Genomic DNA, 27,912 nt, shown 5'->3' on the forward strand with positions numbered 1-27,912 from the left:
CCAGCACTGAAAGGCACATATCTGATACCCTGTACAAGAGCTATTGTGGATGCTGCAGTGCAGATGGGCAACGAAAGCGGAGTCCATTGTCATGGATCCTAGGATCAGACCGGGAAAAGGAAATTGGGGGAATAAAGCAGATCCTTGCCTGCTTTTTAGAAAAAAAAAAAAAAAGAAAGAAAAAAAAAGAAAAATAAAAATACTGGCTAAGGTTTTCTACTCTCCCTCCCACAAGCAGCTTTTAAAAATGCCCATGTTAAACTGCAGATTCAAATGCTGGTAGTTATCAACAGCTGCATTAATAAAAATGAAATGAAAAATAGTCTCAAAACCCTGCACCTCCTCCGTTTTTTTTTTCTTGGCTTATTGCTGACAATCTAGGCTAAGCAAGGGACTATTCCTCAAAAGCAAAAGTTGGGTGTTTTTTTTTTTTTTAAGAGGAAATGAGAGATTCTGATCCTTCATGTGAAAATAAGATGTTGCATGATTGGGGAAGCAGTAAACAGCCAATTCATTTCTGAGTTGCCCATCAGACTGTTACTACTCTATTAAAAAAAAAAAAAAATCATTAATGGGTTCCCCTTTTACTGGAAAGACCAAGAATACAAAAAGGAAGTATTGGGGAATGTTTGACACCATTTTATTAATCTTCAACTGCAGTGGAAAAATATAACCTTTTACAAGTGCCGCCTTGTGTAAGCTCAAGTCAGTATATATATATTTTATATAAATTTCTTTTTTCCTTTTTTTGTTTTTGAAGTGCAGCAAGAGACCAATACCACATTAAATTTGATCAAATAAAGAGCACAAAAGGCCAAGCAGTTTCCAAATGGCATTTTATCAGATTTTTGTTTGAACATTGAATTTATCCTCATTTTGCAATCCAAAATATTACCTGAAGTTTTATTTTTGTTTTTCAACTCTTTGGCACAATTTTTGTGGGTGTTCTGGCTGCTACAGTACAAGTCAGGAGAGATCTTTCCCTTTGCGTTCTCACTGCCAATTCGGAGCACTTAACGTTTGTATTTTTTGTGTATTTTTTTTTTTTTTTTAAGCCTGAAATCTTGTTTGACAATTTATTTCTATTCCCTCTAACGCAAGAGTTTTGTTTTTCCCCCATTTCTACATTCACAGTTGAACAATATTAAGGAAGGAAAGGCGCTTTGATGAAACGAGATCATGAAAAGCGTCACTCGGATCGGGAGCTCTGAACATTCGTCAGTGTTTCCCTAAAATAAAAAGCCCTAAAGAGCGACTTTCCTTTTTTTTTTTTCTTTTTTTTTTTTTTTCCTCTTTTCTTTTTTACATCTCTTATGCTGCATCAGTAGACTGAACTTCGGTTAGTTTATGAAATGCAACAGCTAACCCTTTTTTTTTTTTTTTTTTCTTGGGAAAAGATAAACTGCAATGACTTGAAGTTGAGAATGTGGATACCGCCTCATTCACACACACTCACTCCTAGACTGAAAATCCTTCACCCCCTCCTTTATCCCAATGCACCGACAGCATCGTGCGGCAAAGGTTACAGCGGGCGGCTGGAGACCCAGGCTCCGTCTCCCTCCAGCAGCCAAAGCCAGACCTCAGACAAAGAGCACCACAGTTGAACCCAGTTTCCTCTCCTCCAAACCGGCCGTTCCCCTTCTGCGCCGGAGAAACTAGTCCTGATCTGTTGGAAGAAGAGACTCGCTCGTTACTCGGACAGAAATCGGTCGTTCCCTCTCCCCGGAGATGGCCGACGCCGGGTTTTCTAGGCAAGTCAGTGCTCAGCTCGCTAACAGCGCTGCTGCTGTTGCTGTGGCGGGATTTTCAATGTGGTGTGTTTCAAGCCTCACTCACTCATCCTCTCATTCCCAAACATTCAGCATCCGTGCACACTCCTCACTTCCGGGTTTTTTCAAAAGATTGGAGATTTCCAGTGGGGGTCTCAGGTGTCATCCCAATGGTAACAGATCTGCAAGCAAAAAAAAAAAAAAAAAGAGTCCGTCAAAAAAATAACCCTGACACCACAAAACGCCCAAATTCCAGAGATAAAATTAGCATTAAGTGGGAAAAATTGACTAATAGGGCCAGTAAGGAACTTCAAGGCGGGGCGACAACGCTGTAACAAACTTCTCCCCCGTGCAGACACACCATCACCCCCCTCTCCACCACCTGCTCCTTTTAGAAGGTGCTTCAGCGGACTCGCAAGCTCAGAGCATCTCAAGTTGGAAGGGACCCATAAAGATCATCAAATCCAACTCCCTGCTCCTCGCAGGACTGCTGAAACCAAACCAGACGACTCAGAGCGTCGTCCAGATGCTGCCCGAACTCCGAGGAGGACGGAGGAGGCAGCAGCTTCGGTTACGCGGCCTCTGGAGCAGCGCAGGATCGCCCCCGCCGAGCAAAGGGGCCGCGTTTCACCACGCCAGAAGCCCTCCGGGCTGCGTCTGGGTCTCGTGAAAGCCAAACAATTCACCGTGTTTCTGGGTCTGTCTTTGTTCTGATACACAAGACCACAGATGGGGCTTGTTTACAGAAAAATAAATGAGAAGCAACCTTCTAGAGAACAAGGCTTTTGCGAAGCGTCTCTTTCAGACTCAGGAGTTTAGCCAATTTCATAATTATGCAACATGAAAAGGAGGTGGGTGTGATCCCTTACCAAGCTTGATTCTTCAGTTTTCTCAGTTCTTTAGTCGCCCAGGTAGCGAGGGTTTTTGTTTTGTTCGTCTTGGATCTTCTTCCTTCAGTTAGCAGTTCATGTATCATGGGTCTAGCTTCTACTAATTTCAGTACATCTTTCCCAAAAGCTGTACACAAATCCCTGAAGAAGAAAGAAAGGCTTTGAGGCTGAGTGCCACAAACAGATGTGCCAGTACCACTCTGATCAGCTCTCGCTAGCAAAAAGAAATCTGACTCACAGCTAACGTCCTTTTTAAAATGCTGCATATGGTCACTAATTTCAGCAGGAGAAGAGCTGAACAGTTTTCTAAAATTGTGACTAACCAGAGACATTCAATCTCTTGGCCAAAGACCGATCTCCTCGACGTTCCCAGCAGCTCTCCCTAAATTCAGTAGAAAAGATCAAACCCCCCCGACCCGAGTTCCCCCATACCCAGGGAATTAGGGGTGGGGTGTTTTGTTTTTAAGCCCAGACCGTCCTTGAAAAAATCCCAGACCTGGAATTTCTGTAAGACACCTCCAACTTTCACTTCTACCTGCTGCCTTTCACCCTGTCAAGTTAAAGGACCTCACCTGCATAACCACTTCACACCTTGGGTTAAACAGCCAACACCAGACCGTAAAAACCCAGAACTGACGTTAAATACTTCTGACAGCCATAAAAATGCAGCTTCAAATATTAAGGCTGTTGTACAAATATTTCCTTCTGTCTAACGAGCGTGCTGTCAGTTGAAATCGGATCGGGGTGCTCACCCTATCAGTCCAGCAGCACATGCCACTACTCCATCAGTGTGATCCTCGTCTCCAGCAATGTGGTCAATGTAAGACAGAATAAATTCTACTCTGGGCTGCACCAGCATCACATCCGCTGAAAGAAAAGAGATTTACTATAGCAGGGTGAAACACAGCTTGTGTTTAATAGTCTGTCCTGTATAAAAAGGATTCCAGTATAGCCCCAAAAAGGCAGAATCTGAGCCCAGGAGAGCAATCTGAGATAGGGAGGGGAAAAACTGCTGGAGGAAGAGGAAGCGCAGCAAAGGGCTCTGCAGCCAGTCCCTACTCACGGCAGCAGAGCCTTCACTCCCACACGGAAGGGAACGAACAAGGATACGCCCGTGGTCGTGCCAACAACCGTGAAACAGCCTCTCCAAGCAGAGTTCCTCCTATCTCCCTTTGCCACGTCAGGCACGGAAGCACCGCAGCAGGACGGAGTACTCACGGTGAACGTTTTCTTGGTCTCCTTTCAATCCCTGGATGATGCCAGTGTACGCCTCCAGGCAGCCCTCCCTCAACTCATTCAGGTAATCCACCATGTCGTAGTCAGACTGGAAAGGCAGCAGGAGAGCCCCTTCAGCACCGCCCCCACCCTTTAGGATCTCAGTGCCCCCACCCTTTAGGATCTCAGTGCCCCCACCCTTTAGGATCTCAGCAGCCCGCGCTCCTTTAGGATTCCAGTGCAGGAACCGCTGCCTTACCTTATCAACCTGCGCTTGGGAAGCCTGCTGGAGGGTGTTCAGGACGACGTCGAGGTACTTCTTAAATTCCCCTCCAATGGCAAGGGCGATATCGCCAAAGACCGAGAGAATCTGAGGCTTCACAGACCTATGAACATTTTCATTCTGGAAGAGATCGCAGCGCCATTACGTTCAGTTGCGCTTCTCTTCAAGGGGGGAGGAGCTAATAAATTAAGATTGTTTATTTGAAATGTAAATCCTTACCCCCAATAAATTTGGATCCCATTCAAATAGTAAGCAAGATAGTTGTCAAACATGAGATCTTCAGAGCATGCCTAACACTTCTGCTTCTCCCACCTCCCACTTTCTTCTCAGTGTGCAAGCCAACTGTTACTAACTGGCTAATGAGAAGGTAAACACTCACCCCCAAGTTCTCCAAGAGCAGCTGCATAACCTCATCACAAAAAGGCAAGATGTTGGATTGCAGGGCTCTGCATAAGTCACCAACCAGGCCCACTGCAGCCAGACAAACCTGCAAATAGAACAGCAAGTAAGACACCCACCCAGTGAGTCAGTCTTCCACACTCTATCCTTACAGCTTCGGCTTATTAAAGCACTAAGTAGTGGTGAGAGTCTGCTGCCATTAAACCACCGAGAATAACGACCCTCATATATAGCAGCTGAGTCCCTGCTTCCTTAACCACTTGTGTCACAGAGCTGCAGAGAGCTGACCTCGCTTCGCCAAGGGGGAGGGCAAGAGATCCAGAGGCCAACAAAGTGACAGGTACTTGGTCTGAACAAACGCTGCCAAATTCAGGAGCCAGGTGGTCTAAAACATCTGCCCCCCGCTAGGTACCACTTGACCTTCTAATGGAAATTCACAGCCAGCACCAACCTCTTTCCTCATCAAGGACGACTAATATACAGCCACTGTGAAAACACAGGTGTCAAGGCAACGAAGGCATTCTGCTGAATTTAAATAGAAGAGAGTCTAAATTTGTGTGTGCAGCCAGTAATTAGAGAAAAGTCTATGGGGCTCCAATTGTGGTTTCAGCACAGAAGCTGTGGTGTTTTACAGATGCACACCTGCTGAACTCAGCATCTGCCAGCAGATGAGAATTTAGGGATTGTGAACACTGGGCTGCCTGGTTTGACCTCTACCTGGTACTCAGCATAGTTCTTCAGTCCAATGCCAAGGAACGGTTTGAAGGCATCCATGTACTTCAGAAACTCTCCACCTAAGACTGTGCGTGGAAAATATTCGAGTTAGAAAAAAAAATCGCAACCTACAATGTATTTGCTGGAGTTCAACAAAACAGAAATCCACCATTATATTCCACCCAAACCCAGAACTTGTACGGTCCACAGAAGCACAACAAATCAATTCTCCACTAGGCATCACATAAAAACTGAGCATCAGTGAAACGTGTCTGTCTGGACTAAACAGATCCGAAAGCGCTCAATTCCTCGCAGGCCTCTGAAGACAAGACACCCCCCTCCCTGTGCTCAGAAAGGATGTTGAGATCTTCCTGACTGAGCAGACCCAGCAGGGAGAGGGACGTGGCAGCACACACCAGACAGGGTTTGGCACCGCCGCGGTGCTTTGCATCAGCTGAAAACTCCACACCTTTTCAGGCAGCTTTACTGCCCTACCAGCTGTAACCTCTGCCTTTTGGAAACAGCTGCCCCACCTCTTCAGAGCCGTGTGGTTCAAGCAGGGCACTCTTCAGTATGTTTCTACTTAAGCAATATTTGAAGTAAAGTATTTCTGCTCTTCTCTGCCAACTCCTACCTTCTCCAAGTCACTTGCATCACTGAGATCATGCATGCAGACTCATCTATCCAAAAGTGAAGAGGTCTTTGTCCCAAGAGGATACACGCTTTCACTGGCACTTCCTGGTTAGTTTGCAATGATCCCACTCAGCCTTCTCATTCACACAGAATCCCAGGATCATCTCGGTTGGAAAAGCCCTTGAAGCTCCTCCAGTCCAACCACGAACCTCACCCTGACCGTTCCCAACTCCACCAGATCCCTCAGCGCTGGCTCAACCCGACTCTTCAACCCCTCCAGGGATGGGGACTCCCCCCCTGCCCTGGGCAGCCCATTCCAACGCCCAACAGCCCCTTCTGCAAAGAAATCCTTCCTAAGAGCCAGTCTGACCCTGCCCTGGCGCAGCTTGAGGCCATTCCCTCTTGTCCTGCTGCTGGTTCCTTGGCTCAAGAGACTCATCCCCCCTCTCTGCACCCTCCTTTCAGGCAGTTGGAGAGGGCCATGAGGTCTCCCCTCAGCCTCCTCTTCTCCAGACTAAACGCTCCCAGTTCCCTCAGCCCAGTTCACTTCCCAGTTTCCTCACACAATCCCACTAAACATTCCCAAGAGCAGTCAGAGGGGTTCCTGTCAAAGGCCGGCTCTCCAAAACCCGCTGGTGTTGGAAGGGGCTACTGCAAAAAGCCAAAACTGACTCTGCTGCACTTAGGAGGTGTCCCGTGTTCTCAGGGCCATCAGGCACGTGCTCCCACTAGAAACGGGTCCCGTCGCCTGCTCGGGCCCTCGCAGGGTGCCAGGGTAACAGCCTCGGGGGAAAAAGGAAGACTCAAACGAGCCTCTCTATGAACAGATCTCCCCCAGGCCCGTTACCAAATCACGCACGGCTTTTATTAGAGGTAAGGCAGGAGCGTTAGGCAACGAGGTTACAGACAGACTTCCAACAGCACCTCAGCTTTCACACCCATGTGACAGCAGAGCGTGTTCCCAGAGCTCCAGACGATGCCACAGCCACCGCTTTCTAAACCTGAGCCGTGAAGCTCAAACCGCCTGGAACGCCACAACCCAAATTTTATTTTACTTCGCCCATTCTGACCCACTCTAACGCCGATCTTTGCCACCGTGATTTCTTTTAAACAAGAACAATGACTGTAAATCCACCGCTGACAAAACACCACGAAACAACCACGGGTCACAGGCAGCGGCAAGGATGAATCATTAAGATAACGTTCAATCTGTCCTGCAGCAGCACAAAGAGATCAGGTTCCCATTGTGCTGGGCACTGTACAAAGTAGCACTAGGGTTATTTCTTTTTTTTTTTTTTTTTTAGCAGAATTTGCATTGTAGCTACGTTAGTAACAGAAAACAAACCATTCATGAAACACAGTCTAGCGGAACCAGCTTTGCAGACAGATGTGGCGAGACGTGTGGTCAAAACCATACCTCAACCAAAACCAGGAAGCAGTAATATTTTTCATCACATAGTCAAAAAGAGAAGGAAGCAAACCAGTTCTGTCCCAGCTCTGCCTCCCCCCGAACACGACCTCGCTCTGCAGCGCAGTACAGACCTTCTACCAGGGTGCTGACCGCCATCAAGGCGTCCTCCTGCACGCCCCCCGAGCCCGCCGTGCTCTGGAACATTCTCAGCAGAGATGCCATCACCACGTCGGAGATCTGCAAAGCATCCTGGTGCTGGACCTTCCGGAGGACGTTCTGGGTGGGAAGGGATTAAAAAAAAAAAAAAAAAAAAAAAAAAAAATTGTAATTGCTTCCATCTCTGCGAGGCTGGATCGTGCCTTTACATCCCCAACGCTCGTGACCACGTTGGGCTGCTAAAAAGGAAGCTGCTGTTTGAACTTTGTCGCTGCAGAAATATGCTTTGTCAGTGCAAGTGCAAAGTCCCATTCATTTTAGCTGCATTCAATTTTCCAGCTACAGAACAAGCTGAATTTACCTTTCCTGCTGCATAGGCTATTCTCTGGGCTTTCCATTTGTAAGCTGGCATTAAATGTGAGCAGCCCAAATTTGGCCCTATTAAAAAAAAAAAGCCCTTTTCCATCACAGCAATGTGACTGCAATCTCTTACTGCCAAGCATGGGCTGCATGGAAGCTTTGCTTCTAAACCACAGAATTAAAACTTCAGAAATGCCAGTTGTTAAACTACGACAGAAGCATGTCCTCACTGCTAACTGCAGCTAAACCTCTCCTACACCCAGGATGAACGGAGAATAAATTAACATACAACCGATGCACAATACGTTTGCAGGAACACGTTTAGTACCGAGGTGTCTGAAAAGCAGGACTGATTTCTGGAGAGAGCAGAGGCAGCCTTACGTAAAGCCGAGCAGGCTGGCGAGCACACGCGTGCTCCGTGTTATCCAGCACGTTACAGGGAGCAGGAGGGCCAAGGAAACACCGCAGGTAAACACCTGAGCCTAACCTCCACCTGCTCCTGCTGTACGTTCTGACCGCCTCTTCCAGCATGTGAACTACAGAACACAGCTTTGATGTAGCCTTATTTAAAATCCATTTGCATTTCCTATGAAAAGAGAAAGACTGATTCCTTAACCTGCAGAGGGGAATAATTATTTCCAGTCTGATTCTTCAAACTGAGTCACTCCAAAGAGATTGACTTTGACTGTTTAAATAATCGGTCTTGATTTTCTCATTCCTTTTAAATACTAACAAATGTTCTTCCTCTGCTGGATGTTCATAATTGTATTTCCAGAAGAGAACAAGCATGTAACAAATTAGTATATCTGAATACGTAACCCCGAAAAAATCTCCCTCCTGATTTTTACTTAGTGGTATTTAAGTATCTGCTGCAACTACTGTAAACACTTAAGGTACAGATTTTGCACTAATGAAGGAACACACATTTACAAATTAGAACTAGCAGTTTAATTCCACCTGTCCTACACTTCCCACAGGCAAACAAAGCTGTCCTGAAAGAGATCAGTGATCACACCGTGCCAAAAGGAGAAGATTCTAGATACTGAAGTCTCCCCGTTAAAGCCCACCATAAAGACAGATTATTCCCATCTACCCATTATTTGAAGAGTTACCCTAAAAATTGGAGAGTGAGAGTAACAGCTGATGCTATGGGCTTTTGAACGAGAAGGATGAAGTTAATGATTTCTCAAAACAACCTGGAGACAACACCCAGGAGACCTCCTAACCTCGCTCAGGAGAATGGGAAGCAGGCAGCTACCTGTGGGCAAGGAAAAGGCTCCCTGGGCTAATCGGGAAAAACAAACTGCAGAGAAGGGGTAACACCACCCAACAACAGAATAAATCTGAGTGGAGGTAGATACTCTGCTCTGCTTTTATTTCAGTTACATAGTACTGTTCCACTCCTGAAGAAAACGTTCCTTTCTTCTCCTGAGCTGCACTGATGCTGAATTTACGTCTATCATAGTTTTAAAGCAGCGCCTTGTAAGTGTTAATAAGCTAGGCTTGACAGCACAGAACCACCCCTCCTGCAGCACAAACAGGGAAGCTGCGCTATCACACACCACCTAGTTCAGAAGGAAGGTCTGATGAACCTCCTCAACAGTTTTTTTTGGGAAAAAAAGTGGCTGTTTTCAGTAGACTTCGTAGGAGTAAGCAAGGAACTGAAATGCACTAGTACTCCAAGTCACATGGAGTGTTCATTACCAGATGTTTAATTTCAAGGACACTCAGTGCATTTTAATTAGTGCCATTTTAAATAAGAACACCAACCACAAGAGGCAGATGAACAAATTAAAGCCGTTATGGGTTTTTTTCTGTGCCAACCAAAGTGACTGTTCAGCCTGTAGCAAACCTAACAGCCAATCTGAAAGCAAATACAATATTTAACACGCCACATACAGTGTTCTTTATTCATATTGCCCTAAATTTTATAAGTTGTACTCCACTGAAGCCTTCTGAACCTTGTATCACCTCCCACATGTCAGCTGGGACACAAGATCCAATTTCCTCATTCAGATCTCATAAACAGAACCAAACCCGCATCCTGGGGGGCACAGAACTGTCTCTAAAATCCCCTTTTACCCATAAGCACAACGCAGGAGACAGGAACTTACCTGTAGAGTAGCACAAAGGAGAGACTGAAGATCATTGAACTGGATTCTATCGGAAGTGCTCTGGATATGAGACTGAAAAACAAACCCCCACATGTGAAAAGCCTGCATCGCAGTCCACGCAAATCCAGCAGATTTTGACAGCACTACGAGCTGCAGAGATTCAATTTTAAATATTTATTTCGTCAAATTTCAGACAAGAGGTACTGCTCAGAGGCTTTGTATTTTTTTGGTAGATAAACGCATTATAACATAATATACACAGTCAGCAACAAAACTCATTTTTCTACACCAGATGAAGCCACAGCACAACAGCACCATCACACCTACTTAGTTTCCTTAAACCCCGGGGGTTTAAACCTCAGGTTTACCTACCTCCATCTGCAGCACTTGCTGGAGTCGTTCCATGATGACCAGGGTTGTCTTTTGGACAGCAGGGTAACAGTCCTTGGCACTGTTTTTCACTATTTCCATCAGAGATTCATATGCAGAACTCCTCAAGTTATTCTGGTGTCCATCAGGCCTGTAACAGAAGGAATATATTTGCAGCTCCCAGTGCTCAGGCTTGCCTAGAAACAGACTTTTTTTTTTTTTTTTAGTAAATCAGCAACAGCTAAATTTTAGTGTTGTGACAAGCAGAAGCACTTGCATCCCTGTATTCCAAGACTTGAAAGTAAATGAAATTTGTGAAGCCACTTTTAGAACGTTTTTTCATTTGCTATTAATAATGACTTCCAATATCTGCAGTCACTGGCAGCAAGTACAGGAGCAGAAAAAGCCTCAAACCCACATCTTCCAGTGTGCTGTTATCCTGCCTGGGAAGGGATGGTCTCGAGAGGTGAGCAGCATACATTACTACCCCTGACATCCCTCCGAGATGTTGGTGAGGGTGTTAAATTTGAAATAAAGACAGCTGAGATCTATGCTAAGATGACTGATGGGCTTCAGAGCCTTGAGCTAGACACTACGCTTCTGGTGGGATGTAAATTAGACAGGAAGAGTTTCGACTTTGAACTGTTCAGACAGGGACACCGTTTAAGAAGAAGTAGTCCTGCAGCAAAAGGCTTCAACTGACGATTGAACTGATCCAAGGATTGAACTCTGAGCTGTCAAGATTTATGCGACCTTCAAGGCAGAATATGACTTCAGCATTACCTCTATTTTTGCATCTGCAGAACTGAGAAAAATATTTTGCCTCGTCTATTTATATTTCAAGTTGGTTGGGAAAAGGACAGCATCTAGCCTAACTAGGTCCTCGGCTCTTCTGGGAGTACCTGGTGCTAATGTAAATGGATGTAACACCACAGCAACAACCACAGCATTAAACAATCAGAGTAAAATTAACTGTACGATACACACAGATTTCTAATTATGTCTTGCTGAATCCTAATTATTCAGTGGCCTTGTAGCCAACCTTGAATACTGTACAAAGATGTGCACAGTCTTAAACTGTGCTCGGAGACTTCAAAGTAAAACATGGAAGAGACACTCTTGGAGGAAACCCCAGACTTACTAAAAGCAGATACGGACAAAATGCTGAGAAATTATTCTGTGTGAATAGCTTTCTTCCTGGGGATTAGCATTCTATATTCCATGTGATACCAAAAAAGCCTGGTTCTGAAAAACACCATTCAGATCTAAGCTGCAAGAGAAAGAGGACCAACAGCCTGAAGTAACACGAAAAGCATCTTTGTAGAGCTTAAGCCAGCTGGTTTAGTGTTACCTATCTGCAGTCTCCAGAAGTTTCTGAACTATTAGCTCAAACGAAGAGGATAAGCAGTAGGTTGCTGGTTCTTCCTGATCATCAGCTACATCTGCAGCTTCATAGGCAGCTTCAGCAAGACTAGAGAAGGCCTGAAACACAGAACCACCGTTGCTATTACTCAAATGAGTTTACCCTCACAAGTCCAGAAACATATTCCAACAGTTTCCATTCTAACAAAAAAAAAAAAAACCCAAACAACCCAAAACACACCCCAAATGTACAAGATTAACAGCTCCCTTCATGAACAGCTAATTTTTACTGCACCAAAATTTGGTACAACAGCGTTGAAAATTTGAAAGACTTAAAACCCAACAGAAACACGCGAGGCAGCGACGCTGTCTGCAGTCAGACGTCTGCACGGTGTTACTGGTCTGAGCGACTGGTACCTGTCAAGAATCAAACTGAATAAAGGCAGATTGCTTGACTCTCGCAGGGTATTAACAGATTCTACCCACTATCCATCATCATCACCACAAGTTAAAATCCTGGTTTAGACACGGCTGTGGACTGCTCAAATCCCCCACTGCAGAGTAATTTTAGCTGCTCTGAGAGACAGGTGGATTAGAAGAGTTGAAAGCCTCCTGATTTTCATTTCAATCTAAAAACGTATGGTAGTCATCATCTTCAGAAGACAAAAGCCACAGCTACATGGACTTTTGCCAGGATCAACGTACTGGGGAAAAGCTTCCGTGCTGACTAGAAGTCTTCAAACCTCTGGAATACTAAGAGAACAAATTCTGTCATTTCTACAACTTGTTTTGACATGCAAATACTCATCTCTAACTCAATTCTCATTGAGCAGCTCTCTTAAAAGGCAGTAAGGGACACATCCTCTTTATAGTGAAAGATCAGATATGCTACTTGGTAGTAGACATGCATCAAGACGAGGCTACAACTGAAGGTAGCAAATCAACCCCAGGGACTGCAGCTCTGTAAGTGAACAAAAAAATTCCCTGCTCCTCAATTTAGCTCTGGAACCACTATGGAAGAAGCCTTAGGTAATGGGAAACAAGGTATCCTGTCTCTCCTGGAAGATTAAGGCGGCAATACAGCTGCCCCCAATAAAAAAAGCAAAATCCCAGCACACCTTTTCTAAACAGCTATCACAGTTGTTATCAAGGACAGTTCCCGTAGCCTTTTCAAACCAAAGGCAACTTCTAAACTCAGTGCATATTAGCATTTTTGTCCTTAAAATCCATTTCTTCCTTTATCCTTTCCTACCAGAGCCACAAAACAGACTTGAGATAACAGTTAACAGTTGTGTGTGCTGGATGACCGAGCCACGAGTCATCCCTGAAACGCATTTAAGTGCAAGTATAAATCTGCATGTGTGCATACACACCTACGTATGAACGTGAGCTGCATCCCCCTTGCTGACAAACTCATCACGTCCCCCAGCAAAGGGTCTGCCTTACCCAGCACACGTTGGAGGCCACTCTGGGCTCGGCGCTCAGCCCCTCCATCAGACACTGCAGCAGCGGAGCGAGGTAAATGTCATTGATGGCAGCTTCAGGAAGCATCTCACAGATCCTGCCCACGGTCCAAGCCGTTGTGTCTCGAACCACAACACTGGGGTCCTTCATTAGTTCTATTAAAGTTGGCATCGCCTAGAACATGATTGCAGTCAGGAGAAAGATGTGATCATACTCAATATATGGACATATGGATTTGCCACCGTTGACGTATTCTCTACGAGTTCATGGTAGATTGGAGAGGGGAGGACAGTTTAGATCCAGTTTGACCACTGTTCTCACATTTTAAGATTCATAAAGTTATTTCCCAGGGGGTAAGACTGAGGCGCCTGGAGTCAGGTATTCTGAAGCCCTGCATGTCCCCATGAATCAGAGCTATGTAACCTGCCCTGGGCCCAACAAATCTCACTAAAACATGACTAAAAGGAGTCATCCTTTTGCTTTTCCTCAGATTAAGAACAATGTGCAAAGCAGGCGTCATCCTCCAAATAAACCAGAAAGTTTTTGCTCCAAGAAAACACAATGGGTCTTACCTGTATGACTAGTGGTTTGAGCTGGTTAGGCTCTGGTCCTTCCAAAATGCACCCAAAAGCCATCACCGCTGCATCTCTGTATCGCCAATCTGGATTTTTAATGTGTTCTTTAATAAAGGGCAGCACATGAGGAACAATGTCATCTTCACAGCAGGTCGCCAGGAGCATGAGGCAGACGCCTGCTGCTTTGCAGGGGTTCCAGTCGTCGTCATCATCGTTTTCATCCTAGGAGGAGAACAGCAGCCCTGGTCAGCCTGGGGGAAAATATCCCTTACCACAGGCAGGGGCATCCTGTTGGATCTACTGCAAGTAGCATTGCCTTACTACCAGGTGTTATATTTAGAAATTAATTCAGGTCTGGAAGTACGAGCTGCACCTCTGACAGAGAGGCAACCTGAGTTACTTGCATCATCTGTACCTTTCCATCCCGGTGTAAGGCTGCCAGCTCTTTCCTGACGCACCTACAGTAGCCTCATACATCTTCCAAACTGCTTCTCTCTCATCTAGGTTGAGATTTTGTTCCTTTGATCCATGCCATCGCCTGGCGGAGTGGCCCCGCTGCACCAGTTAAATAGCTTCTTCCTCCCCGCCGCCCCCGACTGTTAGCTCAGCCACTTACCAAACTCCTTTGAAGCCGTGTACCTGTGATTCTCTTATCTGTTTTATCTTTCCCATTTTAACAAGCACTTTAGAACCTCCTGCAATTTAAACTCTCCGCATCCAAGCGGACAGCGATACAAAACAAACAGGGAAACAATTCCCTGATTTCGCTAAGAGCACCAAGCATTTTCCCAGTGCATTGCAGTAAGCCAAATGAACTCCGTCCTGTACGGCTTAATTAACAGTTTTATTTTATAATTAGACCTGCTGTAGCAAGTGATTCCATTAATTTTGATTAGGCTGTGAAACACAGTCCAAACAAATCCCTGTGAAGTGCTTAATAGGTACTAAATAAACATGGACTTCACAGTTCAAAAAGTAAAGCTCAAGAATTCCAGAAATCGGATCTCTAATGACGCAGAGACTGTATATTGGTTTTAATTTCTCAAACAATTCATTAGGAATACAGATAACTATCAAACCTCTTCAGAAACCAGAAATACAAGCGTGTGTTAAGAGAATTCAGCATAAGAATGACACTGCAGGCAGCCTGACAGTCTCAGCCCTACAGAAGGATGCATCATCCAGTCAGAGTGGTGCATGATGTCTCATCACAGACCAAGGGCTGCCACCACGGGGGCTCCCAACAAGAGCACCCTTAAGAACCACCCAAGGGGACCCAGAGCACCTTTGGGACCAAGCGTATGTGAAGTCACCCGTGCGAGGGAGCCACGACCACCGCGGACAATTGCTGCTCATTCAGCAGCACGGTCCCACGATCTAAAGGAGGCACAGTACGGCTTTTTCAACAGGCACCAGGGACTTTGCAACTCACCTGTTTTGTTAACGTTTGTGTTAGAATTGGGACCAAATATTGTAGCGCTCCCTTTGCATAAAATTTGCTAGTGTGCTCTGGAGGCCTTCCTTGCTCTGCTGCCTAGAAAAAAAAAAGGTTACAGAATGATTCTCAGTGGCTATATAGGCATGAGGTCCGAATTATGAACTCCAGGAGATACAAATTTCTTTTTTGCACGCCTTCCTCTCCTTCCCAACACAAACCTTAAGTTACCGTAACAGACAGGAACCTCAAGGACACCCTGGACCAGGCCCAGTTAAATATTCAATAAGCAAGTTCAATGTGCCATTCCATACACGTATAGAGCCCCTCCTCACGTGGTACAAATATAAATATTTTCAGTTTGCAGTTATGTATAATTAACAAGTGACCCCAAGCAGAAGCAGCAAAAGGTCTTCAGCGTATAAACTAAACCTACGTGCTGCTGACTGTCCTTTTATCCTTGCTGTCCTTGCTTTGGGCTTTCAACATAAATATATATTTAGCTACTTTTAAAGATGGATATGATTCATCTGGAGCCCTTCAAAGTTTAAGCTACTATTGATCTCTACAGCTAATTTATGCAAACAACATCTGCATGCAGAACAATACCCCAAATTCATCTCCAGCCCCATCCGTTGTAAGCGATAACGATTACTTTTATTTCATGCCATAATTTTATACTTAACTCATAAATAATGCATTATACAGAATGCGATCAATCTTTTTGCGCACTGGGGTAGGACTAAGTCCCTCACACCTGTAACAGACCCCAAAAATCTTACACATCAGCTAACAGAATCCACTAGGCCTCCAAGACAGCAGGTAATTCAAGAAACGCTCTCAACCTGTTTCTCAACGATTCAAGATGCTGTCTTAACGAAGCAACAGCTCAAAGATTTTCATGATACTGAGAATTTTCTGGTATTATACTGTGCCTAGTATACACGCTTAATGCACATTTCAGTTCACCTTACAGAAGTAGCTTGAGCTGACTTCTGAATGCTAAAAATTAATCAGGTAACTGTCACGTACCGTTTGCAGAAAACCAGCACTTGTATGTCTCAGTGCGTTCTCATCAAACCTGTCAGAGAATCTTTATCTCAAGTAGTTTTAATTCCAGCCAGGCTGGCATTAAAACTATTTTTCTCACTTGAAAAGGCAGTTCATCCTGATCTAATCTAGTAAGAAAAAGGGGTTATATTCAAGCTACACTAAGAAATTTACCTTAGGCTACAGAACCTATAAAATAACCCAAATGGTTATTAAAGGGCATTTCCAACAGCAGCCCCTGAGCACCCCTCAGCTACAAGTTCGCATTTACCTTGAACAGCGGAATGAATTAACCATAGCTGAGACAGCTGCTAGTACCCCAGCCAGCAGCTACAAGCTAAGCTGGGTGCCACAACCCCGTGCTGAGGTCTGCAGCACGTAACACCCCGAGTCAACCGGCCTCGCGGGCTTCACGCAGCCTCCGGTCTCAGCTTCTGTCACAGACGCGCATCCCGCGGCACCAGAGCTGTGTAATGTCCCACCACAGGCCCACGACTGTCCCACAAGGGGCTCAGACGGGCTCTCCTAGGCTATCCCGCTCGGGAGAACAGGAGGATTTCCACACGTGGTTCAAAGACACGAGTTCCCAAAGCGACGATCACGGGCAGTCACCGCTGAGCTCACCTCAGACGCCTCTATGGCCAGGTCCATCTCCTCGTCGCAGACGTTTGACCAGAACTCTATTCCCTGTAGAGCCACCTCATCTATGTCACTTTTCATTGCTTCAATAGTTATCTTTAAAAACATGAAAGAAAAGAGGATGTTTTAGCCAGTCGTTTCTCCTGAAATATGTGCCCCAACTTCTGGCCAGCCGCTACGAGATTCAGGATTGTCTGAAATCAGCTGCCACACTCTAGAGTTACTGTTCTTGAAAACCATCTCCTCGTTTGGAAGTTTATCAGCTGTCAGCACCCCGGGGGGACTGCAGAGCAAGGCGAGCACTCTGCACTGCCCTGACTTTGGGAGTCTCAAGTCTGATGTGGGTTTTAGGGATTTTGCTAGGAGAGGGATTCACAGCGTGCAGTCACAGCCAAAGAAAGGAAAACAAATCAGGAACGTAAGAAAACTTTTCCTCTTGGATTAGGACAAAGTTGTACAGAAAGATCAGACAACTAGGTATGAGAACTGAGTACTCACAGCAAAAAGCGCAGGACCCATGTATGTCTCCATATACTGATAATAAAGGGACATAATCTTCACCAAATTCTGTAAGGCAGCCACTCGTACCTGTCAGAGTAGAAAATGGATCAAGATGTGACCTTTCCAAGTGCTCTGAAACCCAAGCACAGCTGTAACCTACCACAGATTAACAACCCAGCCTTTCTGCTGATTTAGTTTCCACACCTAATACAGTCTTTGACAAGCAGCAGCTTAAATCCTCCTAGCAATTTACTACTTCTTTAAGTATAACTAATACTAGTCGTGTACTAATTCTCTAAGTACAAAAATAATACTTAGAGTATAAAACTAATTTTGTTTGAGTATTTACATGTGCACCAATAATTTAACAACACTGTTTATCTCATGTAACACTTTTCAACTGTTGATACTAGAGGTTGTAGCCAGCTCCTCCAGAGAAGTGCAATGGCAAATCAAGCATTTAATTTCACTCACCCTTGTGTCTGGACACTGCGTTGCTTCACAGACTACTTGCATAATAAAGTGCCTTTCGGACTAGAAGAAGAAATAAAAGAACATTAGAACTGCCTTACAAAAGTCTTTGCAAACCTTCCTAGGGAGGATGGATTTTGAGTCTACACCAGTCCTATCGCTTATACAGCACTTCTAAAGATCCACCAACAGTACAAGCTGCTATTCACTGCAGTATTTTAAACCATTTTTCCCCAAAATGGGAATCCCAAGCTTCCATTTTAAAAAGCACTGAACAGGCTGTCCAAAATAGAAGGATACAGCAGAACTCAAGACACTACGTTTTCAGGGTGGGGAAGAAAAAAAAAAACCTGCTGTTTCCTGAAGGATTTCAGCAATTGCTTCAAGAAACCTCAGAACTCAGCCAGGACATACATTTCTTGAGGGGAAGTTCCTGGATACTTGCATTTTAGTAGGAAGGAACAGACTTACGCCCAGGCTGTTTACAGTACTGCAGCCCAACAGAAATACAGCCCAACAGGATCATGCACCTCCCACCTCAAACCCTGACGGTCTCTAGTTGATCCCCATCAACATCCACTGAATAGTTGACTGGGGAAAGTTTTCATTAAAAGACCTTCAATATTAATTCCATCCTCCCCTCATATTCTCCCTGGTAGAGACCTAGAGGACAGACTTAATCCAAGAAGGAAAATCAATAGATTTCTCTGTTCTGAAAAGACTCTCGTTCCGAGGCCCCTATTCTGAAGACTCTTACAGACCTTCCTCCCCCAACAATTTTCAGAGGCAAAGTTAAATCTGGATTGCTGCCACACCACTTGAAAGAAAGTGCTGATCCAAGCTCGTACTCTTACAGCAGCATTATAGAGTAGAGTTTGATTAGGAAGCAGAGCATCTAACAGGCTAAAAACTCTAAGGTCAGTTCAAATTTATCCAAAAAAAAAAAAAAAATCAACGATGCTTCCTTTCCATTGACAAATCTCTGCAGATTTCCACAGAATTTCTGCATTACAATGAGAACGTACCGGATTTACAGAAATGAATCCAAGTCTCAGTTGCAACATAATTATGCATCAAAACTCAGCGTGGTGCATGATTTCTCATCACAGACCGTGGATTCAGCCTTTGCATTTTGGGCCAAGAATTGTTATCCCCTCACCTCTTTGTCAAAGTTTGCTTTGGTGAATTCCAAAGAGTTCAGGAGTGCATTAGTAGCTGCTAGCTTCACATTGTTGCTGGGCTCTTCCTTTCTCATTCCCTGGATGATGGCTGTCAGGATCTCATTGGATTTGTCCTGAAGCTGCTCTGGATCCTAAAAGAAGTGTTGATAAAGTTATTTGCCACCTTAACAGCTTTCTCCATATTTTAAAGTAAAGATTTGGTCCTGAAATCCACAAGTACAAGTTTTGAGACACGAAGGCCAAGAAGCCCTTTGTTCACTGGGAGGACCAGAACACAAGTACAAGGAATTGATACACCATTATGTCTCTACAGCTTCTGGGACAGAAAAGAGAGCACTGAATGGAGCACAAATACTGCAGATATTCAAGTCATAAATGCCAAATAAACTCCACTGTTTAAATAGTAGGCCAACAAGCTGCAGACTACTTGACTTCATTCAATTAGCAAGTTAAAAAACACTGACTGATCTCCAATTCCTTTAGATACTGGGCAAAGGTCTACGCCCGCAGTTGTGATTGAGACTTTTATTGGTAAAGTTGCCAATCTTTTTCAGACACATGGCAAAAATACTTTGTCTGGACCAGTAGCAAGGGCAGGTAACTTAAGCACTCAAGGCTTAAAGAATAAAGGTGTAAACATAGACTAAAGATTAATTTTTCTTTGTGGTAAATTTAAAGACTGCAAGATCCCCAAAGTAAGGGTGTTAATTGTTACATCAGAATTTATCCAGCAGTAGATTCCCAAACTACGGTCACAAACTGTGTCACAATGTGACTGGCAAACTACAAAACTCTAAGAGGGACATTGGTTACAGAATACCCAACCAGCAAGCCAGGGCAACCAAAAACCCAGAGGCCAACGATTCATACCACCCAAGGAAACACACACTCAAGCCTTGCACGGACTTGTAACAACCAACGCCTGCCCTGGAGCACCCCCCCATACAGCTGCAGATTTCCTCTTTTATATCGTCGACGCTTCATGAAGCGACCAACCTCCCCAGTGAAGCCAATCCCCTGCAGCCTGATGGAAGCACCAAATAGAAGATTTCTCCTTCTACCTCACTAGCACACAACCATAGAATGGTTTGGGTGGGAAGGGAGCTTAAAGATCATCCAGTCCCGCCCCCCTGCCACAGGCAGGGACACCTTCCACTAGCCCAGGTTGCCCAAAGCCCCGTCCAACCTGGCCTTGAACCCTCCCAGGGAGGGGGCAGCCACAGCTCCTCTGGGCAACCTGTGCCGGGGCCTCCCCACCCTCACAGAGAAGAATTTCTTCCTTAGATCTAATCTAAATCTCCCCTCTTTCAATTTAAAACTGTTACACCTCATCCTATCCCTACACCCCCTGATCAAGAGTCCCTCCCCCCTTTCCTGTAGCCCCTTTCAGTCCTGGGAGGCCGCTCTAAGGTCTCCCCGGAGCCTTCTCTTCTCCAGCTGAACCCCCCCAACTCTCTCAGCCTGTCCTCACAGGGGGGTGCTCCAGCTCCCCGAGCATCTTCGTGGCCTCCTCTGGCCCCACTTGAGCAGGTCCGTGTCCTTCTGCTGTTGGTGCCCCCAGAGCTGGACCCAGCACTGCAGGGGCATCTCCTGAGAGCGGAGCAGAGGGGGAGAATCCCCCCCCTCGCTCTGCTGCCCACACTGCTCTGGATGCAGCCCAGCACACGGGTGGCTTTCTGGGCTGCCAGCGCACATTGCTGGTTCAGGGTCAGTTTTCCATCCTCCAACCCCCCACCAAGTCCTTCTCCTTGGGGCTGCTCTCAATCCACTCCTCACCCAGCCTGTGTTTGTGCTGGGGATTGCCCCGACCCATGGGCAGGACCTTGCCCTTGGCCTTGTTGAACCGTGGAGGTTCACACGGGCCCACCTCTCCAGTTTGTCCAGGTCCCTCTGGGTGACATCCCTTCCCTGCAGCGCGTCCCCCACACCACACAGCTCGGTGCTGTCAGTGAACTCGCTGAGGGTGCCTCGATCCCACTGTCCATGTCCCCAACAGAGATGTTAAACAGCGCCAGTCCCAACCCCGACCCCTGAGGTTCAACTATATCAAGGTTCAACCAGCAACATGCCACACGGACATTCTCCAAGGCATTCAGTGGCACCAAAAAAGCAGCAGCTAATTTTGTTTTTTAGTGGTAGGTCAGACAGAACACAGGGCTTCTGCAAGCAATTTGCATCAGATACTCGACGCAACACATTGCGATACTGCAAGCTACGCTGATAAAACTGGGAGGCCTTTTGCAGAAGGTACCTCTAAGAGATAAATATTCTTGCCTGTGCATCAAAAAATTCCTAAATTAAGAATAAAGGGACTCCTCATGCAAGATGAAGGGAGTTGTCAGGTTTCCCCAACACAGAAAGGAATCAAACTCTTCTCATCCGTAACACCTGACACAACTGGACACTCAGCTGAAGTTGTAGAACAGCACCCCTCAGCATCGTACGACCGCAGCGACAGACTTAAATCTGCACCTTATGAAAGATGACCTGGATTTGTGCTGCGAAAGCAGGTCAGTCCTTTCAGACACCATCCTTGCGTGTTTACTGCCCAGCGCTCTGTCAGCACAGAGGCATCCTCCAGACAAGTATTAAAAGACAGGCACGAGGAAGCACTGCAGCCTGCTAGGTACAGGTGTGGGAAAGGAAAGGCTGGAAGAGAAGAGGAGCTGGGGAGAGGCTGGGCCAGCGCTTGAAATATACTTAAAATACATTCACAATAATTTAAATTACTTAAAGCATACTCGTGGTAATACAGAGAATCATAGAATCATAGAATCATAGAATCATAGAATCATAGAATCATAGAATCATAGAATCATAGAATCATAGAATCATAGAATCATAGAATCAGAGAATCAGAGAATCAGAGAATCAGAGAATCAGAGAATCAGAGAATCAGAGAATCAGAGAATCAGAGAATCAGAGAATCAGAGAATGGTTTGGGTTGGAGAAGACCTCAAAGATTACCTAGTTCCAACCCCCCTGCTATGGCAGGGACACCTCCCACTAGATCAGGTTGCTCAAGGCTCCATCCTACCTGGCTCTGAACACTTCCAGGGATGGAGCATCCACAACCTCCTTGGGCAACCTGTTCCAGGCCTCACCACCCTCCCAGTAAAAAACTTCTTCCTTATATTTAGTCTAAACCTCCCCTCCCTCAACTTCCACCGATTACCCCTCACCCTATCCTTACAGCCCCTTGTAAAAAGTCCCTCCCCAGCCTTCTCGTAGGCGCCCTTCAGGTACTGGAAGGCCCAGTAAAACGGTACTTAAAATACACTCACGATATCCTGACAGATGTATCCAATGGCCTCCAACGTCGACTCTTTCATGTGCTCCGTACTGTGCTGATTCGTAACGTTCGCTACCAACTGGGGAATGAGTTCGGGCCACTGGTTCATGGGGATCTCCGCACACGCGATGCCGGCCACGCACTGAGAGGCTGAGCTGGGCCTGTATGTTTCTGTACCCAACGTCTGCAAAACCTGCGGGAGAGACGAGCAGGCGATGGGGTTTGGTGTCGGTGACCGAAGCGACGGGCGCTGCCTTGCCACCGAAGCCTTCGCTTGGCGTTATTCCCAACGCACCCCTGACCAATAAAGCAGTCTGCTCGTTCTGCTTTCTCCCGCTGCAAACGAGGCCGTGACCATGGACAAATAATGTTTGAAACGAACTCGGCCACGGCTGCCCCTTTCAGGAAGTGAGATACAGCTGTGTGATTACACACACTTCTACCACATCCTTTAAATCCCATACACAATGCTGTGCGCCATAACGCGCAACAATGACTCACTGAACAATTCCTCCCCGCTTGTATTATAAAGCAAAATTGCAAAAGCTGAACAAATTGTGGTTTAAAAATCCCCCCCGCCCCCAATACTGGACTGTTTATGCCAAGACAGTCTGAATAGGACTGAATAATTTTCTTCCGTTTTAATTGCAATCAATGAGAAGAATGATTTTTTGTATACATCAGCAACATTTCTTTAAAAAAAAAATAATGGAGGGAGGGACATGCATTTGTTTCTGCATTTCCAGTTATACATCTCCATTTTCCATATATCCACTTAACAAATTCTCTATTTCGAATGTTACTTGACAGAAAACAGTAATCAACTGGTTTATTTAGCTGCAGCAGGCAGCAATCTGACAGCTCCTGTTAACAGTGTAAGTTCTCCTGTAGCCATCATCAACATAAATAAAAGACTATGTTGTAGCCTCATCACTTGCCCAACCTTTTTCTGCGATATACGGACTCCAGTAACACAAAAATGTTCTATAAAGCGTATGGCCAACTTGCACCAATTACATAACCCTGGTACATCCAAGCACACCTTCGTTCCCATTAGCAAAAACCCACTAAGCCACCAGTTCTGCCACCGCAAGTCCTGAACTTTAACTATCAAAGAGCTCGGGAATCCTCAGGCAAATTCCCCATCTGTGTGAAAAATTTAACAATATATTTTCCTATTTGGAACTTGTAAATTTTGACCACGTTCTACTCTTAGAATCTGCTAGGCCTCACGTAAACACGTGTGTTCCAACACAGATTATGCTTCAAAGATGTTAATGTGGATTGTAAAGCAGCTGAGGAAGCTGTTCAAGTATAAGAAAAAGCAAATGCCAACCCAGCTGCCATCACCCAGTGGGGAAGCCAAGCCCGTTAGCTCCCGCAGTTGCACCAGACTATTCAGAGGCTCCTTATAAAAGTATTTACAGGTGTGAATTTAAAAGTAGCAGCCTCATGCCTGTGTGGCTCTTTACCCTAATAATTCTACAGATTAAACATGCCACAAGCAACAAAGCACCCAAGCAAGCACAGATGACGTTGCCTGTCTCATGAAAGGCAGCAGCCAGCCAACAGAAGCCTCCTCGGGTGGAAAAGGATGGACAAGACATTCATCGCTCATCGCCCCCAACGAGAAAACAACCAGCGGAGAACCAAAAGTCTCAAAACTTACGTAGTTCTTGACTTCCCTGCGGGCGTTGGCGTCGATGGCGAGCCATCTCTGTTGGTACTGGGCCTTGATGTCGGGGTCCTTGGAGGTCAGGGAGTTCTTGATCTGCAAGCCGGCCGCCACGCGGGCAACTTGGCTGTTGCCAGGGTTTGCCAGCACTCTGGACAGTTCCACCAGGAAGGTTGGCTGGGGAGAGAGGAGGGCTCAGCACCCCCCCCTGCCTGCGCCTCCCCGCTGACAGGGGGGGAAAAAAAACCCCAATCGCCCACCAAAACGAGACCACGACTCCCTGAAGCTCCTTCTCTACCAAGCCAACCGCAAAGCGCCGCCACCGCTCAACAGCGGCGGCTCTATTCCGAGGTTACGGGCGTTAAGCTCCTAATTAGAACCGCTGGAAAGCCACGTTAAGTTGGCGTTGACTTTGCTGGATTTTTTTTTTTAGCTTACCTGAGAGAGTGTTACCTTCCATGCTCCTGCCTGCTTTATGTATTCCCTTAAACAAACTACTCGGGTCATATACCAAGAAATGTATTTTCTGGATGGATATCAAACATAGCGAAGAGTAACCCTCTGCTACTTATTTCCTTGCTTCAAGGCAAACACCCAAACCATAATCTAACACAGGAATTATTAAAATGTGAAATCAGATGCTCCTTTGGTGCGTTACAAATCGGTTTGTAAGATTATAAACTTCCTTCTCTGCAATCAAAGGGGCACAGACATACATGAAGATCAGCCCCGATGAAAAGCACATACGTGTGGATAAAAATACCTGACATTCGTGCCACTTGCTTTTGGTGAGAGCTAGTGAGAAATGCCTCCGCATTTAAATCCTTTCCTGATTTGACAGCTTTACATTTCAGAGACTTCCGCTGCGTGCAAGATACAGCTAAAGTTTCAGCAGCGAAGCTTTTTCATTTCGTTGGCCCTATGAAACGTTTTGCCTACTAAGAAAACCTTTCTAGGAAATAGTGGAAACAGCTGCACCATGCTGAAAACCCTTTCACACCAAGCAGGAACACGGTTTTCCTGAAAACGTTTAACATACAGTTATATGGAAGCCACTTCTAAAAATCTCTGTAACAGAATTTAAAGAGTCCATACAAAGATTATGAGTGCACCAAAACCAGCCATTTTAAATACTAACTTAACTTTCAAAAGTTCACCAGAAACAGAATAAATCCAGTACCTTGGACTTCCCATTTTCAATGACCAAGTGCAGCTCTTCAAAAAAATTTTAGTTGGACTATCCAGTACTCTTTAACATTTGAATTGCAGAATTTGGAAACAAAAAGATGGGCCAAAAACCAATGAGTGTAAGCCATTAGGAATACTCTGATATTGTAACGCAATGGACAAAACTACAAATATACCACACCAGATCACTTACCAACCATCAAGATGGCTCACGTTTTGTACTCTGATTTTATTAAAAGTGAGGAACCATTCAAAAAAAGTTCACAGGGCAAAATAAAAGTGTTGTTGCCACTCTTGAGAAGAAAATCGTACTAAAATGCGAAGGTGAAGAAGCATCTCTGGATTTTTCACTCATAAATTAGCGAACAAAACCTGTCTTTTCATGGAGTTTTAAGAATAATTCTAGCTAAAAATAAGAAGCGTTACATTAAGCTTTCCAGACTTGAGACTCAAAGCTAATGCAGATGCGTACGACCTCAGCTCCCACACCTACAGAAGTGCCAGTGAAAAATCTCAGAAAAGGGTCTAAATTAACTACGGGGAGGAGGAGGAGATGGGAAGAACAATCCGCTTTGCAGGTGCATCTCCACTAACTGGGAGATCACTCCCAGCTCTGGGCGCTCGGCTGCAGCCTTGGGTGCAGAATCTCTCGCTCGACTCCGCAGCTCCTGCCCATTCCCGTCTCGACCCCTTCCCTCTCCCCGGGCTGGCTGCAGCTCTTCCACCCACCCCGCACTGCGGTGGGAACAGCCCTCAGCCCCACATCCTCGCTCTCCCACCTCATCCTCCCGCAAAGCCGAGTCATTAACTGCCCTCACACCCTCCCTGGAGCCCCTCAGCCCCTGCCAAGGCTGCACGGTTCCACATCCTCATCCCACGCCAGAGCACAAATTTTCAGCCCCAGCACGAGCTCTGCTTCCTCTACTCACTGCCTTGATTTGGCTCTTGCAAGGCGCAAAGTATAAATGAAACCATGAAAAATTGGTGTATCCCTCAGCTCTTTTAAAAGCCGAAAAGCCAGAATCATGAGCTGCTGCAGCACATCGCCCTGAAATACTTCAGGTAACACAGCCCAGGATGCTTCAGCCGCACCGGGGGGATTCTAAGACTTAAACAGCGATTCAGAGAATTTTGACTCTAAACTGACACTGAGCGCAAAGGCCACGCAATTCCAATTCTGAGGGGCATCTCACACTCCTTAAACCAGAGCAACAGAAATAAAGACTCTGTGACTTTCCCAGCTGCCACCAGTGGAGACCAGCATCCGTAATGGCTTAAAAACCGAAGGCCACCAGCTCTGCCTGCTGCGACAACGACAGCACCAAAACGCCAGGAGCCAACCCCCCGCCCCCCCCAGCACAAGCCGCCCTCGGGAGAGCCCAGGGTGGCCGCAGAACCTTCCCCGCTCCGAGGGCCGCGGAGCAGCTGCGGCACCGCCTTGACTAAGCAAAAACCCGGCTCCGCCGCCCGCCCGTTCAACTTCGCCGCCCCCGTTCCAGCCCGGGGATGAGACGTTGGATTTGTTGGTTGATTTTTTTTTTCCCCCCTCTTTTTTTGCTTTCTTATGAGTTTTTTTTTTTTTTTTTGTCCTTTTTAAGAAGGTGACGGGGGGAACTCCAGGCGCGGCTCCGCTCCCTTCGCTCGGGGTGAAGCCACAACCCCCTGACCTCCCCTCACTCCCCCACCCCTTCCAAGGCCGGTTGGGCTCCGGGGGCTGCTCCGGTGCTGCCGTCCCACCGCCCCCCCGGCTCGTGCGGAGCACATCGGGCCGCTGGCGGTGCAGGGGGAGGCGGCCGGGCCGGCGGCGGAGGCCGGGCGGCGCCCGGGGCAGCGATGGCCGCGGCCGCACATGGCCCGCGGCCGCTCCCGCAGCCGGCACCGCCCCCTCGCCCGGCGCCGCGCTCCCATTGGTTGGTGAAGACGCAGAACGCGCTGCTATTGGCCAGGCGCGGCGGCCGGGCGCGGGCAGGGTAGGCTGCGCTCTATGGCGGTTCGGCCTGGCCGGGCGGGGCGGGCGGGAGCGGGGAGCTGAGGGGGGGGGGGGGGGAGGGGGGAGGGGAGCGCCCGCCACCGGCCCCGCCGCCCCCGGCCCGGCCGCCCCCGCGCGCTCACCAGGTTCTCGATGGCCGCCTGCTCCAGGAACTTCTGCGCCGCCTCGAGCTCGGAACGGTCTGCGGGGGAGGGGAGGGGAGCGGGGGGAAACCGGCGTCAGTCAGCGGGCGCGCAGGGCCCGACCGCCCGGCCCTCAGGCGCCGCCAGCGGGCCCCGCGGCCCCCCCCGCCCCGCCTCCCCGCCCCGCTTCCCATCCCCGGCCCGGCCGCCCCGCGGCCTTCCCCGCCGCCGCCCACGCCCTCCCGGGGCTGGGAACCGCCGCCTCGGCCGCCCCAGGGGTGCGCGGCCCCCGCCCCGCCCGGCCCCGCCGGGGCCTACCCGCCACCCTCCCTAAGGCCGCCGCCGCGCCGCCCGCGCCCTACCCGGCGAGACCGTCTTCTCCAGGATGGTGATGAGCTCCATGGCGGCGGCGTGGCGGCTCCGGCGCCGGCGGGGAAGGGGAGGGGGGGAAGGAGGGGAGGGGGGGAAAAGCGGGGCGGGCCGGGACCGGAGGAGGGGAGGGAGGGGAAGGGGAGGAAGCCGGGGCCTGCCCCGCGGAGGCGGCGGAGGGAGGGTCCGGCGCGGAGGCCTGGCGGGGCGGCGGCGGCGGCGGCTCCTGCTGCTGCGGGCGGCGGAGGGAGAAAAGGGCCGCGCGAGCGGGGCGGGCGCGCGCGC

The 27,912-nt window shown here is 47.3% G+C and overlaps 1 protein-coding gene across 2 annotated transcripts; it reads right to left on the minus strand.

Annotated features, from left to right (window-relative positions):
* Nucleotides 1–623: 623 nt before the first annotated feature.
* Nucleotides 624–27,855, minus strand: KPNB1 (karyopherin subunit beta 1). 2 transcript variants are annotated; one of them, XM_074891743.1, is made up of 22 exons: nt 27,621–27,853; nt 27,259–27,317; nt 23,953–24,135; nt 22,276–22,476; nt 18,970–19,122; nt 17,814–17,873; nt 17,337–17,426; nt 16,824–16,934; nt 15,147–15,248; nt 13,712–13,936; nt 13,122–13,313; nt 11,665–11,795; nt 10,317–10,464; nt 9,945–10,016; nt 7,446–7,590; nt 5,274–5,356; nt 4,537–4,644; nt 4,134–4,277; nt 3,878–3,983; nt 3,412–3,526; nt 2,639–2,800; nt 624–1,951 (listed from the first exon to the last, which is right to left on the minus strand). In XM_074891743.1, coding segments are annotated over exons 1-22 (2,631 nt in total). In that variant the 5' UTR covers nt 27,661–27,853; the 3' UTR covers nt 624–1,950. The 2 variants fall into 2 exon arrangements, with proteins under 2 accessions (XP_074747844.1, XP_074747843.1); XM_074891742.1 differs by lacking the exon at nt 624–1,951 and having other exon boundaries at nt 2,635–2,800; nt 27,621–27,855.
* Between the last annotated feature and the right edge of the window lie 57 nt (nt 27,856–27,912).

Source organism: Strix uralensis, chromosome 22 (genome assembly GCF_047716275.1).
Source record: "Strix uralensis isolate ZFMK-TIS-50842 chromosome 22, bStrUra1, whole genome shotgun sequence".
NCBI classification, from domain to species: Eukaryota; Metazoa; Chordata; class Aves; order Strigiformes; family Strigidae; genus Strix; species Strix uralensis.

What these genes read in the sequence shown, in the direction of transcription:
- KPNB1 (XM_074891742.1), bottom strand. Translation starts at nt 27,660, where the DNA reads ATGGAGCTCATCACCATCCTGGAGAAGACGGTCTCGCCGG. An exon ending in GCAGGGAAGTCAAGAACTAC is followed by an intron (nt 22,477 to 23,952) that starts GTAAGTTTTGAG and finishes TCTCTCCCGCAG; the next exon opens with GTTTTGCAGACGTTGGGTAC. An exon ending in CACAAACGTTAACAAAACAG is followed by an intron (nt 13,937 to 15,146) that starts GTGAGTTGCAAA and finishes TTCTCCTCCTAG; the next exon opens with GATGAAAACGATGATGACGA.